Source organism: Petromyzon marinus, chromosome 9, assembly GCF_048934315.1.
Source record: "Petromyzon marinus isolate PM22_M1 ecotype Great Lakes invasive population chromosome 9, UKy_Petmar_22M1.pri1.0, whole genome shotgun sequence".
NCBI lineage: Eukaryota > Metazoa > Chordata > Hyperoartia > Petromyzontiformes > Petromyzontidae > Petromyzon > Petromyzon marinus.
In genome coordinates, this window is record NC_133675.1 from 2619390 (window position 1) to 2635885 (window position 16496).

General features: G+C 54.6%; 1 protein-coding gene across 3 annotated transcripts in view; it reads right to left on the reverse strand.

Annotated features, from left to right (window-relative positions):
* Positions 1–8572: 8572 nt before the first annotated feature.
* LOC116940704 (peroxisome proliferator-activated receptor gamma coactivator 1-alpha-like) overlaps positions 8573–16496 on the reverse strand; it is a 140947-nt gene continuing 133023 nt past the window's right edge. For all 3 annotated transcript variants that reach the window (XM_032950861.2, XM_076065818.1, XM_076065819.1), the window contains exons 9-13: positions 16383–16475; positions 15817–15928; positions 14619–14740; positions 13766–13917; positions 8573–13142 (exon numbers count right to left, since the gene is read on the reverse strand). In XM_032950861.2, coding sequence (XP_032806752.2) covers positions 13039–13142; positions 13766–13917; positions 14619–14740; positions 15817–15928; positions 16383–16475 — 583 coding nt within the window. In that variant the 3' untranslated portion in view covers positions 8573–13038. The remainder of the gene's footprint in view (positions 13143–13765; positions 13918–14618; positions 14741–15816; positions 15929–16382; positions 16476–16496) is intronic.

The window sequence follows — 16496 nt, forward strand, 5'->3', positions numbered from 1 at the left end:
CTCTCGTCCACGCTAGAGGCGCTGTCCCCGATTGCCGAGCGCTGCTCGCAAGGTGCTCATCAACAGACGATGCAACCGAAAATGTTTAGAAATTGACAGCCCGGTTGAGTCAATTACCCACAATGAACGCATTGCCTGCGCGCTGTTATCGGTGACCGGGCTGAGACCATCAACTGGCAACTTATATTTCTATATATATAACGGGCGGCTCGATCTCAGATTCGAACCCGGGATCTGAGCGGTGGCCGGCTCAGAGTCTCTTGCACGGCCATGCCATGATGACCCCCCCCCTCCCCCCTGAGTTACTCAGTCACTTTACCATGGGCCTGGGGGCTGGGGAGGGGGTCACAAGCTAATGGCCATGGAGAACCACTCGCTCACGGCGCTCAGCGCAAAGTGCGTTCCAGGGACGCGTGTGGACGCCCGGCGCGCGTTCGCCCCGCCGCTACTCGGCTCATCCCTGCTTGGGCGTGCGGAACACGAGTCCCGGGGACCCACGTGCGCGCCCTTCGCGTCCTTGGTTCCGCATTTAGACGCAAGGACGGCTTGGCGCCGGGTCCGCGGCCAGCCTGGGATCGGGTGGCGTTGGGGCTATCGAGCGCACGGGCGGTGCAGCAGCACCGGGGCTCACGGGCTCGAGGTGCCAAGGCGCTGGGTTACAAAGATAGGGGGCATTTGACAGAGAGTGGGAGGGCCACATTTAAATGTTTCCATCAAGGGGTCAAGCCGGCCACTCTTCGCCACTGATGAAACCCCAAAACCTTGCGCGCAGGATCCGCGGCGGCTGGGTGGGAGCGAGGCGAGCGCCCTTCCATCCCCCCCAGCCAGCACCGCTGCGCTATACGAGTGTGGGAGACAATGTCAGCAGACGTTCACAAAAAGCCCCCAAGTGAGCTCCCTACCTAGGGGCCTTTCCTGGCCTCAATCCTCCCTCCCCCTCCTCCCCAAAGCCTAATGCCTTGCTATCCCCAAGTCTCGACAGTAGCGGTCGATCTGATACCGCCACAAGGCGGGTGGCCGACCCCAGAGCTTCCTCTTCCTCCATAACCCCCCTCCCCCCCTCACGTGCATACATGTATGTGCACAGGTTAAGGTGGGTTCATGATTTTTACAACAACAGAATCCCCGACAGCTCGTGTCTCGCACCTACACCGTAAGACTGTGCACCGCATAGGAGCAGCGGCAAAACCACACGGACTCTCTCCTGAAGCCCTCTCGTCGTGGCCAGCAACTTCGACATTGACATTTGACTCCTGGGCATACTGCTGCCATAGACAAGACTAGAAGAAACCCTCAAGGCCATGGCTTTCCTAAGGAGAGGGGAAACAAAAACCAAGTTGAAGCTACAGTCGAGCGCTCCATCATGGCGCTGTGCTGACGACTCTGCGACGTCGCTACCACTGACAAGGTAATAAAGACAATGGGGAAACCCTGAAATTACCGCTGCTGGCGGGGTGAGGGGGGTCCACTAGAAGAGGCTCTCTCAGGAGCTCAAGAAAGCCCCCCAAGAGAGGGCCGATGCAATCATGCCACGAGGGCGCGTGACGGTGACTTTCGAGTCTTTGATTCTCATGAGCGAAACTTCAAACTGGTGTGGGACAGGCCCGGGACTCACGGCCCCAGCTGTGGAAGCGAGCCACACGTTCAGAGCCGTTTGTATTTTGGGGACACGCATTTAACCACTAAGTGCCCCACGCACAAATGCGCGCCGTGGCCAGATTTGGTTACGCGATGCCCGCACCGCTCGGACAGAAGTGAGCGAGCTGGGGGGTGAGTCGAGAGAGGGGTGGATAAGGATGTACTCCCACATTGCGCTGTTAACAAAGGACGTCAGCCTAAACTTAGCTCACATGGCCCCCCAATATATCCCCCCCTCCCCTCCCCATCCGTCGCTACCCTCAAACGACCCCTATAGAGCCCTTAAAGTAAAAATGGGACCATAAATAATCATTCCTCATCGACGCTTGGAACTTCACGCGCACACGCCGGGAGAGAGTGACCGCAGCAGAGAATTTCATTCACGTTCGATGTCCTAACTCCACTTACGAGTGCCGTGGGGCGGGAGGAGGGGGGGGGGGGGGGTCTTGCTCAGTCCGCCTGCTGATGCTGCCACCGCTACCCAGCAGAAGGCGTTGGGCTGACCCTCTGCCCCACGCGTCTCATCCACACGCGCGCACCGCCAGCAAGCGACGCGCTTTGACACTAAAGGAGGCCGCACGGCCTCGGAACAAAACAAGCGAACAAAAAAAACACGCAAAAAATCAATTCTAGCGGAGATGGCGTAGAGCTGAGCGCGCCCGCCTGGACTCGCAACTCATCTCGCAGGGATATTCGGCGCGGCCCCGCCGTCGCCAGCTCATCCCAAAAATACATCTCAACCAACCCCCCCCCCCCCCACCGGAGCACCGCGTCCACTCCAACCGTGGCGGCGGCGGCTGCTGCTGCTCGACGGCGAATTGAACAAGGAGCGTTGTGACATTAAAGCGGGCAGATGGCATTCCTGACCTTTTTCATGCCACCCAACCACACCCCCCCCCCCCCTGCCAATGCTTTATCCCCCCCAGTGCCACACTCACCCTGCCCACCCCCACCTCCCCCCTGCCCAGCAAAGCCTCGTGCACTGTTAAGTCCTCCCCTCCTTCCTGCACGCGTGCCCGTCCCCCGCCGCCACGCCCCCCCCCCCCCCCCCCACCGCACTCCACTCCACTCTCCGTGCCAACATGCTCAAATTTGGATAGAGCCCTGCTGGGTGGCAGCTCGCGTTTACATTTTCACTCTGCTGGCCGCGGTTCATGGTCTCGCAAAGGCTGGTGAGTGTTTTGTATGTATGTTGACCTTCTTTCGTATCGTACGTAGCCAACCGTGCTAATCGGAGTTGCTATATCCTCCTCCTCCTCCATCATCATCATCATAAGCAGCAGGCATGAACTATCCCACTGCTGGATACAAGGCCTCCACAAGCTGAAGCTATCATTTGCGCTCGCGAAATGCAACCAATGATTGAGCTCCTGCACGCGAGCTGACTTCATCGCTCGGTGGACCTTCCCCTCGGGCGTGCTCCCTGCTTTGGCTGCCACTCCGTCGCGAGTCTCGACCGCCTTCCATCATCACTTCTAGCGACGCGCTATGCCCAAGGCCACTCGCTTTACTGAACTCCATAGGACGTCTCTGGATTCTCTGTCTTCTCTAAATCCACGCGCTCCTCCTTCTGCCGCTCCGCGTGAATCCAAACACGCGCCTCCCTCCGCGCTTCTCTGCGTCCCTGTTCAGCTGACGCCCCATGGTGCCATCGTTGCGGTCCGAAAAAAATGTACTTCGTTACACGCTGCACGCACCCGATGATTGATAAATACGTGGCCTTGGGACAATGCCGATTACAATTAATTCGGAGATTGCGCGCGCGTGTGTGCGTGGCGCGTGCGTGTGGTACGCAGTGACGCAGTGGTGAGCGCGCTCCCCTTCGAACCGGGCTGCCTGAAGTCGACTCAGCCTGAAAATGAGTGCAGTACCTGGGGAGACGACGGTGGAGAGTGGTGCTGGTCACTCACACTCCTCATCAGTGCTAACTAATGGCACTCACCCCAAATGCCTGTTTAAGGCACAGGGGATCGTTGTCTTTTATGCGCGCGTGTTACGCGTGACGTGGACCGCTCGGATATCGAATCAATCAGCGCTCCCTATGTCTCGAGGGAACATATTTAACAATCATCGTGCGCGTTCAGCGTGCACGATCCACATGTGAAGGAAGGCAACTGGCAACCACGTGGAGCGACGAGTCCGTGGCAGATCTCGAGGACTGGAATTTGAGAACTCCCCCATTAAAAATGGAGACCCCCTTCACACCCCCCCCCTTTCTCTTCACCCCGAATCCATCAACCTCGCTCTCAGCTCCATCCTGATCACACCCCACCCAACTCACCCCTAACTCTCATCACCCTCTCAACACCCCCCGCCCTGCCCCCTACTCCATACGCGTGTCTTTCCCCAGCACCATCTCCGGACGCTACTGACGCCGCTCTGGCTGACCGACGCTGTCACATTCATCACGGGGCCCCGTGGTGTCCATCACACCGAGGGCACTGGGCCGGCAGCGAGCGCGCCCAGCGCCGCCCATTTGTCAGCACGCCCCTCACCCCCGCCGCTTCACCCCCCCTCCCCCGCGGCGCCCGCATTTGTTTGCTTTACCTTGACGCTGACGAATGCGCACGTTTTGACCACTTTAAATCGATGCCCCCCCCCCCTACCAACCCAACCTGGATCATAAGTCAATTTTCAAGGCGGTGGTGGTGTTGGTGTTGGCTCTGTCGGTGATGACGGTGGTAGTGGTGCTGGAGCTAGCGGTAATAGTGGTAGGTAGCGGCAGTTGTAGAGACGGTGATGGTAGTGACCGTGGTGGTGGTGGTGGCGATGGCGGGCAGCAGGAAATACTCCGTGTCGCTGCCAGTGGACGCGGTGTCAACTGCGGGCACACTCCCCGTTACCTAACAGCAGGTGAGAGCGTAGAGAGGGAGAGTGGGGAGAGAGCGGAGAGAGTAAGGAGAGAGAGGGGGAAGTGAAACCGTGGAAGGGAAGGGTGGGGAGAGAGAGCCTGGAGAGAGACAGCGGAGAGAGCGTGAAGAGAGAGAGAGAGAGGCGGTGGAGATAGAGTGGGGGAAGTGGATAGCGTGCGGAGAGAGAGAGAGTGGATCGAGAATAGATAGAGTGGAGAGAGAGAGTGGAAATATTGAGTGTGGAGAGAGAGAGAGTGGGGAGATCGTGGAGAGCAAAAGGGGGAGCGCCGTCCTTCCCCGCACTCCCTAATTAACGCAGCGAGACGGTGTTCATTGTGGGAGCAATCTTCTTCCTGTTGAATTTCCACAATTGCGGCCAGTAATTGCATCTATAACTACCCCAGGGAATTAACACTTATGCATGTAAATAAATAAAATAGCCATATTTATTTATCTATATATTGAAGATATTTCAATGTCTACCCTCCCCGTCAGGAGGGACGCGGATCTGCAGATGTGATCCACGGTGGCCCCTCGGCTCTCATGCCACTCACCCATCATACATTGCGAAAGCAATGACGTCACCCGTTTACTCAGGGCAGCTCTGCTGAGTCTCAAGACTCTTCTGCAGGAGGCCCCTGCTATGGAAAATAAAAGCTGGCGTCCCTAACGGTTGGGTCTCCGAAGTGGTCTACCGCCTGCTCACCCCAACACACCCAAGGGGCGGAGGCGGCCCCCAGGTGTCGAGACGACGGAATAACTACAAGGCCACTCACCCACTTGCTGTCCTGCAATCCGCTGGCCACGTCGCAGGCCAGCGTGCTCGAGAGTTTTACGTGTCGCTCCGTGCGTGGTCCACCGACCCTTGCCCCTGTGAAGCGCGATACCACACGCGTGCGCCACCACTGTGCGTTCAAAGCGGTGGGCTCGTGAACTCTTGACCTTTTGATTTATGCTGGAGTACTGGACCCAGCTGCTTCAGCGCCTCTCAAAGTCCAAACCCCCGCTTTCCCCCCCGCCCTCCTTTGTGTACCCCCCCCCCCCACCAGCCTCCGCCCCCCCCTCCCCATTCCCACCTACCCCCCCTAACTGCCCCCTGAGGTATATTATTTTAAAATCGCCAATATCTCGGATACAAATGTCAAATGGGTCGCGTGACCTCTGCACGTGGCCCGGGCTGCAGGCTAAGTGGCTTTGCATTCTTAAGAGCTCCGCTCCACGTTAAGCTGGATGGCATCACATTCTTTATTCATCGTCGTCATCATCGGGCATGGCAAGTCCACTGCTGGATGAGACAATTAATCGAATCGCCCGGAGGGTGAATCTTTACAATACTAATCTTGCCTCCAGAGTTTTTCGTGAATTGATCACTGTGTACATATTGTCTGACGTCGCAGTGACGTCAGGTAGTACTATAATGGTGCGCTTGACAGTGACGTCAGTTTTTTTTTGGGGGGGGGGGGGGTAGCAACTGAGACTTACGTGGACGTGTGGCGACGGCTGAGTTAGGGCCTTCATCCAGCAGTCGATTGATCATGGCTGATGGTGATGATGGTGGACACGTGTGTTTAGAGCGTTGTAGCAACAATAAAAAGGGTCTTGTTGTTTTGTTTGGGTCACGTGCCCCCCCCCCCCCGCCCCCACGTGGCCTAAAGACTTACCCGACACGCGTGCATGTCTTAGTTTGATAAAAGCCCATCACGTGATTGATGCAGATAATGCTTTAATGTGACGCGCATTACTCAATCAGTCAGAGTGACAGACGTGTCACTTTCTGTATTAGCGCTGCAGGGCATGGGGGGGGGGGGGGTCAGAGTGGGAATGAAGGAGGGGGGGGGGCCGTCAACCTAGATTGCGGGAGAGGCGATGTGGTGGGGGTGCAGGAGCCGAGAGCTGCCAAACTGCATCAGAGGAGCACTATTTGCTGCGCGTCCTTCCCGGTGGATTGTGGGTAATGAAAATGTTCAGATGATGGCCAGATTATGGTTTTTGTTTAATGGGACCTCCTTTGCCAGTAACAGAATATGACAATAGGCTTTCCCCTTTTTTGTGGCAACAAAACAGGTGTTAAGATGTTAAGACATCAAATTGAAACCTTTTACAAGGAATCATGTCTACATTAACCACAATGCTTGTGGTCAGAATGCATTCGCTTGCATTCGCTTGCATTCATTCTGAACACAAGTATTGTGGTTAATGTAGACATGATTCCTTGTAAAATGTTTCAGTTTGGTGTTTTAACATCTTAACACCTGTTTTGTTGCCAGAAAAAAGGGGAAAACCTATTTTCATGGTTGTTGTTATTGTTGACGAAAGTGGTTTTCAGCGGGCGACGCGCCGCAAGAAGGGACCGGTGGCCAGTGGTCGAGAGGAACGTGTGATGCATGTAATGCACGTTGAACTTCTTTCGCACCGTACATAGCCGTCCGCGCCAATCGGAAGGTTGCTGAGCCGCAGCCACAGAAGGCAGCTGCGGACTTTTACAATTTAGACGTCCTTCTCATAACACATCTGGGGGCGGGGGGGGGGGGTGATGGGGCATTCACTAATTGTCATTATCAGCACCTCACCCCCCCCCCCCCCCCGCGGAACGCTGCTGATCACAGTGATTGACGTGGATCACGGCTCGCAGAGAGGTGGAACCATAAGTAGACAATCGAGACAGAGTATTACACGAGCAGAGGAATTTAAAGTAGACCTCTCGAAGCAAAACAAGGAATAATCATACTTCCCGAGAATTGTGCAGAACCGCGTTCTCTCACAGAGATTAAACCCCCCCCCCCCCACCTCCTCGTGATAACTAACATTTTCAACAGCCAATCAAAAAACATGTCTACTAATTGTCATTGTTTACAAATGCACTATTGTACAAGATTTGTACAAACTTCGCAATGCGGGGCCCCCTCATCCGCATGGCAGTCTTGAGAAAGATGCAGCTGCATTTTAATAAAATGCCATCGCATGATTGTTAGGCATGGTGACACCTTGGGAAGACCTACATCCAGCAATGAATTTATCACGTGTGGTGGTGATGATAAAGCAAAATTATAAAATAAATAAAGAGACGAGGCGACATACAAATCGGGGAAATATTATTTTAGCCACTATTGGATCACGACGCTGAATGTGGCTCAAGGATGGAGGCTCAGGCAAAGCAGACGCCACGTGGAAAAACAATTAGTGGGCAATAGAATAATTCAACAAACTCCTCCCGCCTCAGCTCTCCACCCAATCCCCCACCCACCACATCGGCGTCGTCCTGAAAAGTCGCGCAGTGCAAATCCCGTCACTGTTCATCAGCGCCAGGGTGCAATCTATTACCAATGAGTTCCACCCATCACTCCTTAATTGTAAAATCAATCGATTGTCTTCAGCGCGGTCAGTGGTCCCTGTTACATTTTTGTTGTTGTTGAAGAATAGCTCTACTGGTTGCTCAGTCATAACAACAATTTACAGCCCTGTATTCATCTTCTGCCGGACGCAAGCCTTCCCCGCACCGTGTCGCTCACTGGCCCTGTTTGATCAGCGCGGGTTGGCGTAGGGGAGCGTTATCCCAGGGATCTTTTCAGAAAACACTCGCAGCTCATGTTAGCCGTGGCTGGGAATTAAATTCAGGCGACTGGGTTCATCAGCACGATGTGGCGGAAACCGCTGTGCCACCCATCCCACGCCTGTTGTTCAATGCGATCAATTAAACATCTCTGTTACGTAAAAATATTATTATGAAACTGTGTATTAAATGCCCTGTGTCGCCTCTGTCCACCCAGCAGAGTAAAATGGCTGCACCACAGTCAATGGGAAGGTCTCTTCATAATCAGAATATTTATACTGGAGGAATTCGATTAGCTATAAATAATTTTTTCACAGACGTCCAGTTTTGGAGTAAAGTGGTGGGGGTAAAGTGTGGGTGACTTCCACTTCTTACAAAACGTCTGGCAAATATAGAAGCGCAGGCCAAATACACTTCTATAGCGGCCTCTCGTGGAGGCCCCTTCTACCAGCAATGGCGTGAGTGAGCAATTGCAGGGCTGCGCCTTTATCCAAACCATGTATCAGCAAACAGACACGAGTTGGCCACCAGGTAAAGTGTTTTTTTTCCAGTTTATTGCCACAGAATCACACCTCTCACTGGTTTAGATACACCCAGTATATACACGCACACACACTCGCACACACACACACATGTACGCACACACACACACACATGTACGCACACTCGCGCACGCACGCACACCAACAACAGCAAATGTCAGGGCTCCAAACTAAACCAGAGGTGGCCCACGTAGGAGACGGAGATAGAAGAAGGACGAGGAAAAAATGAAACAAATTAAAACTGGAAGACTTAAATAACCATTATTACTTATTAATCATCACCGAAGTGTCTGCCAAGCTAAACAGCAAAGAGCTTAGCCCAGTCCTCAATTCCAAGTTAAATATGCTATGATCAATTCTCGGCTATGTACAGATATGGACTGAAGTTCCTTCGTTAATTCTTTAGTCTCATTTAAATGTATTTTTTATATATTTTTTTTCCGGGTGGGTATTAAAAATCACTTCAAACTTTTTTTACGTTATTTATGACACTTTTCATCTTTAAATCCCGAGCCACCAGCTTGCCCGCAGAATACAGCAGTAAACATCAGTAAGATTGTTGTTGTTGTCATCATATGTGCACGTATATATCAAACATACATAAATGCACATACGAATGCAAATGCGCCGCGGGGTATTTGCTCGAGGGCGTTCCCGCGGGTCATGCGCCCGTCCGTCACGGGGATAAATAAACAAGCGCTGCCTGCCCCTTTGTTGGCGTGGCCTCCGTATCGATGGAGGGGCCCTCCCGAGCGACGCGCGACTCCTGACAGCACAACAAGGAGACGCGTCAGTCAGCGGTGGAGCGGCAGCGAGCAGGAGCTGCCTCCCCATCACAGTGACAAGTGACCTCTGCCACTTCTCCCCAACCCCCACCACCACCACCCCACTCTCCTACAGATTGAATGCATGGCCCCCCCACCAGCAATCAGATAACTCCAGAGTGAAGGCGCCGCACCTATCAGAAACCTACAGATCACAGGGTCTGCCACCTATAAGATACCTGCGGGGTATACCCACCGATCAGAAAGGCACAGATTTCAGGTGGACTTGTTCGTAACGTGCCCATTATAAACAGCACCGGGGGTTATTTATTTAAACTGCCACTGAGCGGAGAGGACGGTCGCGATTGCTTCGCCGCAGGAGCCGGGAACCGCTCACATCATCCCGGCCCTGGGGGTCCTCGCCACCCGCAGCCGAACGCGAATTCAATTAATCATTAAAACCCTTCCTAATTTTCTTATCTGAGAAAAATGCAAATTGATGTAAAAAAAATGTTGTTTCATAGAGAGAAAAAAAACCTAGCACGTGGTGACGATGGCGGTGGTTGTCGGGGGAGGGGGGGGGGGTCTGCGATGGGCCGCTAGCAACAGCGCAAAGCTCCAATCGGAGACCGGCCTCGGTGGCGCCAAGACATCGGCTTGGTACATCGGTTGTGGCGGCGGATCGTCCAAGCGGCGCTCCGAGACGTCAAACCGCCCCCCCCCCCCCCGAGCGCTCGCTCGGGCGCCACGGCTCCCACCGGATAGCTCGCCGGAGCGAGACGACGCACCAGAGGAGCCGCTTTTATTTCAATCGTCCCCGCTGCGCTCGCAGCTGGGTTGCCACGTCGTTGGCCGCGCCAACCGAACCGCTCGCCGTGTTGTGGCCGCTCCTGCCGATGGGCAGTCGGACAGCTCTCGCGTTTCATCCCCTTCGACCGGGTCGGCGCTCACGTTTGCCTCCTACCCCGTCCCTCGCGACCCGCTGTCCGCGCTGCCAGACAGCCCCGTTTTGCTCCGTGGGGGCAAGACTCGCCCTCGAGGGCACGGAGGTCACACGCGGTGGGGGGGGGGGGGGGGGGGTTGCGCTCTCCTTTCGATCCTCGTCTTCCTGACGAGGGCACAAGCTGGCTTGCCAACTCTGCAAAAAAATAAAAAGGCTCGCGAATGTAATCATTCCGCGGGGGTAATTGCACACCCAAAACAAGCGGGGGCCTGCCGGGCCGCTCAACGACGTGCCAATTACGGGGAAAGCGCGGGGGGGGGGGGGATTGGGGATTTGCCGCAACGCGCAAATGCAATCGTTCGCTAAATTGGAGGGCCCCGGCATTGGCTTGACGCCGTTTTTAATTTTACAATTCGCTTAATCCGGCGACGCGCGAAATTCGCTCGCGTTGTTTCAAGGAATTAATTGGCGCGGCCTTTATTCACCCACGCGTTCATATATATATTTTTATTTTCTTGGGGCGACCCTGAAAAGGACTCGTGAGAAACGCCCGCAAAGGCCGACCTCGAGCGCGGCCGCCGCAGCTCGGCGTTGCTGGTGGCTCTTGGAGCCCCCAACCCCCTCCCCGTCATCCATCGTGCGTTCACGGTTTGTCGTCCGAAAGGAAAGGAAGAGCAACGCAAACGACGCGTTTTCGCGTTTTTTTTTAAATAAACTAAAAAAAAGGAAAAACCAGCCGGTGTATCAAAAATGCATCCTACGTTTTTTTTTAATACATATAAAAACCTATTGTCACTGCCGTTCCTTCCCCTCGAGATCCACACTCTCTCTCTCTCAATGGTGCACCAGGGGGGCAGGGAGGGGGAGATAAGCTCCCCACTATCCCGTCAGGAAACAGGCTGTCTGCCTGCGCATGTTTCGTCACAGAAGCCAGAATCTCAATTAAATAACAAAATTTCATTTGCTTGTTTTTTCCCCCCCCTTCCTTAAACTGGCCTTTGCGATTATTTATCATCGTTATCATTATTATTACGATTTAGCATTTCCGTTCATTAAAAAAACGTTTCGAGGCAGTATCGAAAAAAATCAAGCGTTTCTAAATTGACGTTTCGATTTCAATCGTAGAACGTGGAAAATATTCGGCGCTCTTGTCTCCTTTTGTCCGAGCAAAATTCTGCCCGAGCATTCTCTGGCGGCGGCTGCTGCTGCTGCTGCTGCTGCGACGGGGGTCAGGGGCGTGCGATCTCGCGGCTTGGCTAGCGGCGATCACGACCACCGCGGTGCCGACGACCGCGACGGCAGCGGAGATCGTGGCCGCGGTGGCGATGGCCGTGATGGCCGCGACGGCGATCCTGACCAGTTTATTTTGTCTGCGAAGTGTCTTCCACCCTAAACCCCGCACATTCACTCTGCGGCTGCTGCGGCGGCCGTGTTAGAGGCGGCGGGCGCGTGCCTCGTGTGTACATCGTGTACATCGTGTACATCGTGTAACAATGAACTTCGTTGTCGCGTCGACAGCTCTGTAAACATGAAATAAGAAAGGATTTCCAGGAACGGAGTAAAAATAAAAATAAAATCAAAACACAACACAAACCAGAAAATAAAAACCAAAAAAAATGGCTGCATCTTATACAGTGCATAGTTGTAACAAAGTTATTATTATTATTTTAGAATATATCATACAGATAAAAATACTTAATTTATTTACCATTTAAATCTGCAATTAACAAAATTCCACAGGTAACCGCGTGGCTTGTGACAGCGCTGGGGGGGAGAAAAAAAAAACCTTTTCAAAAATCCCAACATCCCCCCCAACCCCCACGATGGGGGGGGGGGTGGGGGGCGAGGAGGGAGGGGGGGGGGGTCGATTGCGCAATCCCAACGACTTTGTGCGCTCCAGGAACCCCCTCCCCGATCCGCCGCTCACCGCCTGTTCGCTGGCTCGGGCCGTGGATCTCCGGGGGCGGTAGCGACGACAGGGGCGGCGGATGGGGGGGGGGGGGGGGGCATCATTCTCTGGGTCCTCGCACCTCTTCACAATTCCTGAGCGCAGACCAAGTGCACCCCCCGCCCCCCGCACCGCCCCCACCTCGTTTTGGCGGCGACCGGACGCAACGTGGCGTACGCGCCACGCCTCGTCATTAAATCGACAACTTCCCTTCAATACAAGCCCCGGATATATATATATTTTGTTTCATTCTCTTTAATTACTGGCACCTAAATAAATGTACTGCAACATATCTGTAAACTTTAGTCTTCTCTTAGTATATTGTAGTGTAAAGCAGATTTCTTCGCCGCTGTCCAACGCTCGACGGCGAGGCGATCGTCCACCCGCGGGGGCGACGGCGAGGCGATTGTCCACCCGCGGGGCGACGGCGAGGCGATTGTCCACCCATGGGGCGACGGCGAGGCGATTGTCCACCTTCGGCCGTTTTCCACGCCGTTCAACCCCGGCGCCTTCAGGTTCCGGGCGGTCATTGGTCAAATCGACGGCGTTTGTCGTTTGTATTCTGCAGCGCGGTGCCCTCGAACGGAGCGTGGAGGTGTGGTGGCACGAGGCCCTCCGCGGGGAGGGTAGCGGGGGGCGGAGGCGACGGAGGCTGGGCTGGGGGGGTGGAGGAGGAGGGCGGCCCTGCCATCGCCGCGGAGACGGTTGCTGGGAGACGGTTTGCCGAAGACGGTTTGCCGGGAGACGGTTTGCCGGGAGAAGGTTTGCCGAAGACGGTTTGCCGTGGCGCCGAGAGACGCGTTACCTGCGCAGGCTGCACTGGGCCTCGCGGAGCAGGCTGTCAAAGTCCATGGTGTCGTATTTGCTCTTGGAGGCGGTCGGATCAAAGTCGTCCGTGGTGGGGTCTGCGGCCAGAGAGGCGGAGAAACAATGCAGACAATGAGTACCACCCCTCCATTGAGTACCACCTTCTTCTGAGTACCACCTTCTTCTGAGTGCCACCTTCCACTGAGTATCACATTCTACCGAGTAACACAATCTAATGAGTGCCACCTTCTAATACGTACCACTTAATGAGCATCATCTTATATTGAGCACCACATTCTAATGAGTACCACCTAACGAGTACAACCTTTAATTGAATACCACGTTCTAATGAGTACCACCTTCCATTCTAGCATATCATGGCGATGAATACGCACAAGTGTATGTGTGTGTGCACGGGGAGAAGCAATGTAGCAGTTCGCGCGCTGCGCTACGAACCCAGCAAACAGTGACGATTATCTGAACCGATCCTGGGCTTTCCCTAGGTCGACTCAGCCTCAAATGAGTACCTGGTGCTGTGTGTAAACATCGGCACCGAAGAGACAAAGGCAGCCAGGCACGATTCTCCTCGTGTGCTGTGCTGGCCTTCAGCAGTGCTCGCGAACAGCGCTTGCCCCAAAAGGTTTATGGAGGCTAAAACGGGGGATCTTTGTCTTGTGTTTGTGTACGGGGGGGGGGGGGGGGGGGGTGCGTGTCCACGGACCCAGGTCGGTGTAGCCGGTGCGGCAGGAGAGGCGGCGTCCACCGTAGCCGATGTCGAGGTGGCACTCGCCGGGCCGGCTCAGCGTGTGGCCGCTCTGCACGGCGGCGCAAGCGTCGCACGTGAAGCGGAACGTCAGGAACGCGTAGCTCTCGCTGCGCGGAGCGGTGCCAGCACGAGAGGGCGAGGCGAGACAGAGCGGGACAGAGCGGGACAGAGAGAGAGAGGAGGTAAATTCACGCTGTCTCCACATTCAGAACCCGCCTGCCGGACAGTTCGATGGCTCGCCGTGCCATTTGGCTGGCCATTGAGCAAAGACGGTCATTGCATTGAGAGCTGTCAGATGTGCTCCTGTAGCCATCTCGAACTGTCTTCCTTCCGATATTAGGAGGCCACTGGGAGCTAATCAGTTTTAAATCGAGATTGAAAATCCATTTCTTTATAACTGATTTTTGTGTGAAGTTTGTTGTCTTTTCCTGCACCTCCGATTTTAGCATGGTTGGCTACGTACGGTGCGAAATAAGTTCAGCATACATACAGCTCAACCCCACGAGCCAGGAATCGCATATGTGTAGGAATCCATTATTCTACATCGATAAATATATTTAACAGTACAGCCGACTGCTGGATGAAGGCGTCACCCCCTGCCTTGAAAGTTCCTAACAGCGCATCCAACGTGGAGACGGACCGATGAAAATCGTCTCGTGCGCACGAGCCGGACGGATCGTTGCATCGCGACACCGCAACAAATGGCGACGGTCCGGGGATGGGTTCGTCCACCAGTGGATAGATCATGGCTGTTCTGTTGCTGACGATTGGCGGTTGTGTGTGTGCGCGCGCGCGCGCGTGGGCTCACCCATTGTCCTTAAGGTTGATGACGCACTCCTCAATGTCCCCAAACACCTCGAACCTCTTCTGCAGGTCGGATCGCGACAGGTCCGACGGCAGCCGCCCCACGTGCACCACGCGCCTCTCCTCCTGCCGCGGCACGGGGGTCACGTGACAGGTCAGGTCACAGGTCAGGTCACATGTGACGACAGCGGTCATGTGGGTCCCAACAAGGGATGTTGCAGTGCACCGAATTATCGATTGTTATGCTCACGATGTACCCAGCGCATCGTGCATGAGACTTGGTTCAGATTGTGTGTGTGTGTGTGTGCATGCGTGTGTGTGAACGGAAACCCTGCAGCCGATAGCGTGTTTCTACGAATTGCAACGGTAAAAACTGAATATTTATGAAGTCCTGAATCGAGTTACGGCCGCTGAATCGTGACGACCTGTCGAGCTGCGAGAGGGGTCGGTCGCTAACGGGCCCAGTCGCGACCGGTCACAGCGCTGCTCATGATGCAGAGCCGATAAGGTCGCAGTGTAAGTGACGAAAAGGTCACGACCAGTCAGGTCAAGATGAAGGTCGTGACGAAGGTGAGGATTTCTTGTGAGACTGTGTGTGAAAGGACGCTATACTCGTGCGTAAAACGAATGTGCGGGCCGGATGTTCCTTTGAAGATTGAAAGTCGTCTACAAATTATATATATATTCCCACCATGGAGAAGAAGCAAATGATGTACAGCCCGTGTGTAGGTACGACGTAGATCGCTGCACGAAAGACCACGAAAGATCTGGTGACAGCTTCGGGAGGATAGATTATGGCTAGTATTGATGACAATGAAGATGATCAGCAGCAGCGCATTGCACTGTAATTGTTGTCATAATTCGAGAATGCGCCCCAAGGTTCAATTTGCTGTTACGTGACAGGGCTCTAATTCCCGCCTGTTCGGTCTCGGTCAGAGTCCCGCAAAAAAATGTCCTTACCTCGGACACACCACATCCAGTATACCTCTTATTGCTCTGGATGCTGCAGTTAGTCACACGCCACTTATTCCAGTCCGCCAACAACCCAGGCAATATTGGGTGAGAAAGCAATCCCTCGACATAAGAATAAAAAAAATATCAGCAGAGTCGCTGCCTAAATACTTCAGATGCTACTGTCACTCGACCGAGCGTGTGTCAGTGCCGGCGTGACCGTGCACGGGTGGTTTGCGGTGGGCGCTTACAAAGGCCTTCTCCCTCTGCCGCTCTCTCTGCTTGGCTCTCTCGATCTCGCGCTTCTCGTACTCCCGCCGGTGCTCCTCCCGCTTGCTCCGCTCATACTCGTCACACTCGTACCTGCAGGCGCAAGCGCACGCACGCATTATGCACGCGTTCCGCACGCTCCCCCCCGCCCCCCCCCCCCGCCACCCCACCGTGTCGCGCCCTTTGTGTCGGGCTGACAGGCGGACGTCGATACCACGAGAGAGACGCGCAAGGGAACGCATGACTAAGGCCGTGCGCCGTCGGTTTTAGAGCGCCACGTGAAGTAAGGAAAGGAACGCGAAGAATCAGGAAGCAACAACGGGGCTTCAGCTGGGTCTGTTCGGGTGAACGAACAGTAAAATATTTATTGCACTCGGCACACCGCGTCCAGTGTACCGCTCGCTATTGGTTGTGACTACAAGTTGCATCCTGTCTCTAGGCCCCAACTCGAATCTACCATCGACCCGAAAAATATGAATATTCAGTGTGAAATTAAGTGTGGAGAAGCGATGAGCGGAGAAGTGCTGCTGCTGCTGCTGTGCTTCACCTGCTTTGGTGCTGGTAGAGGAGCGTCTGGGAGGGAGGAGAGCCAAAGCGAGTCCAGCACGGGGATCCCGAGCGGCTCCGGTGGTGGAGGAACCTGCCGAGCGATGCGAGGCAT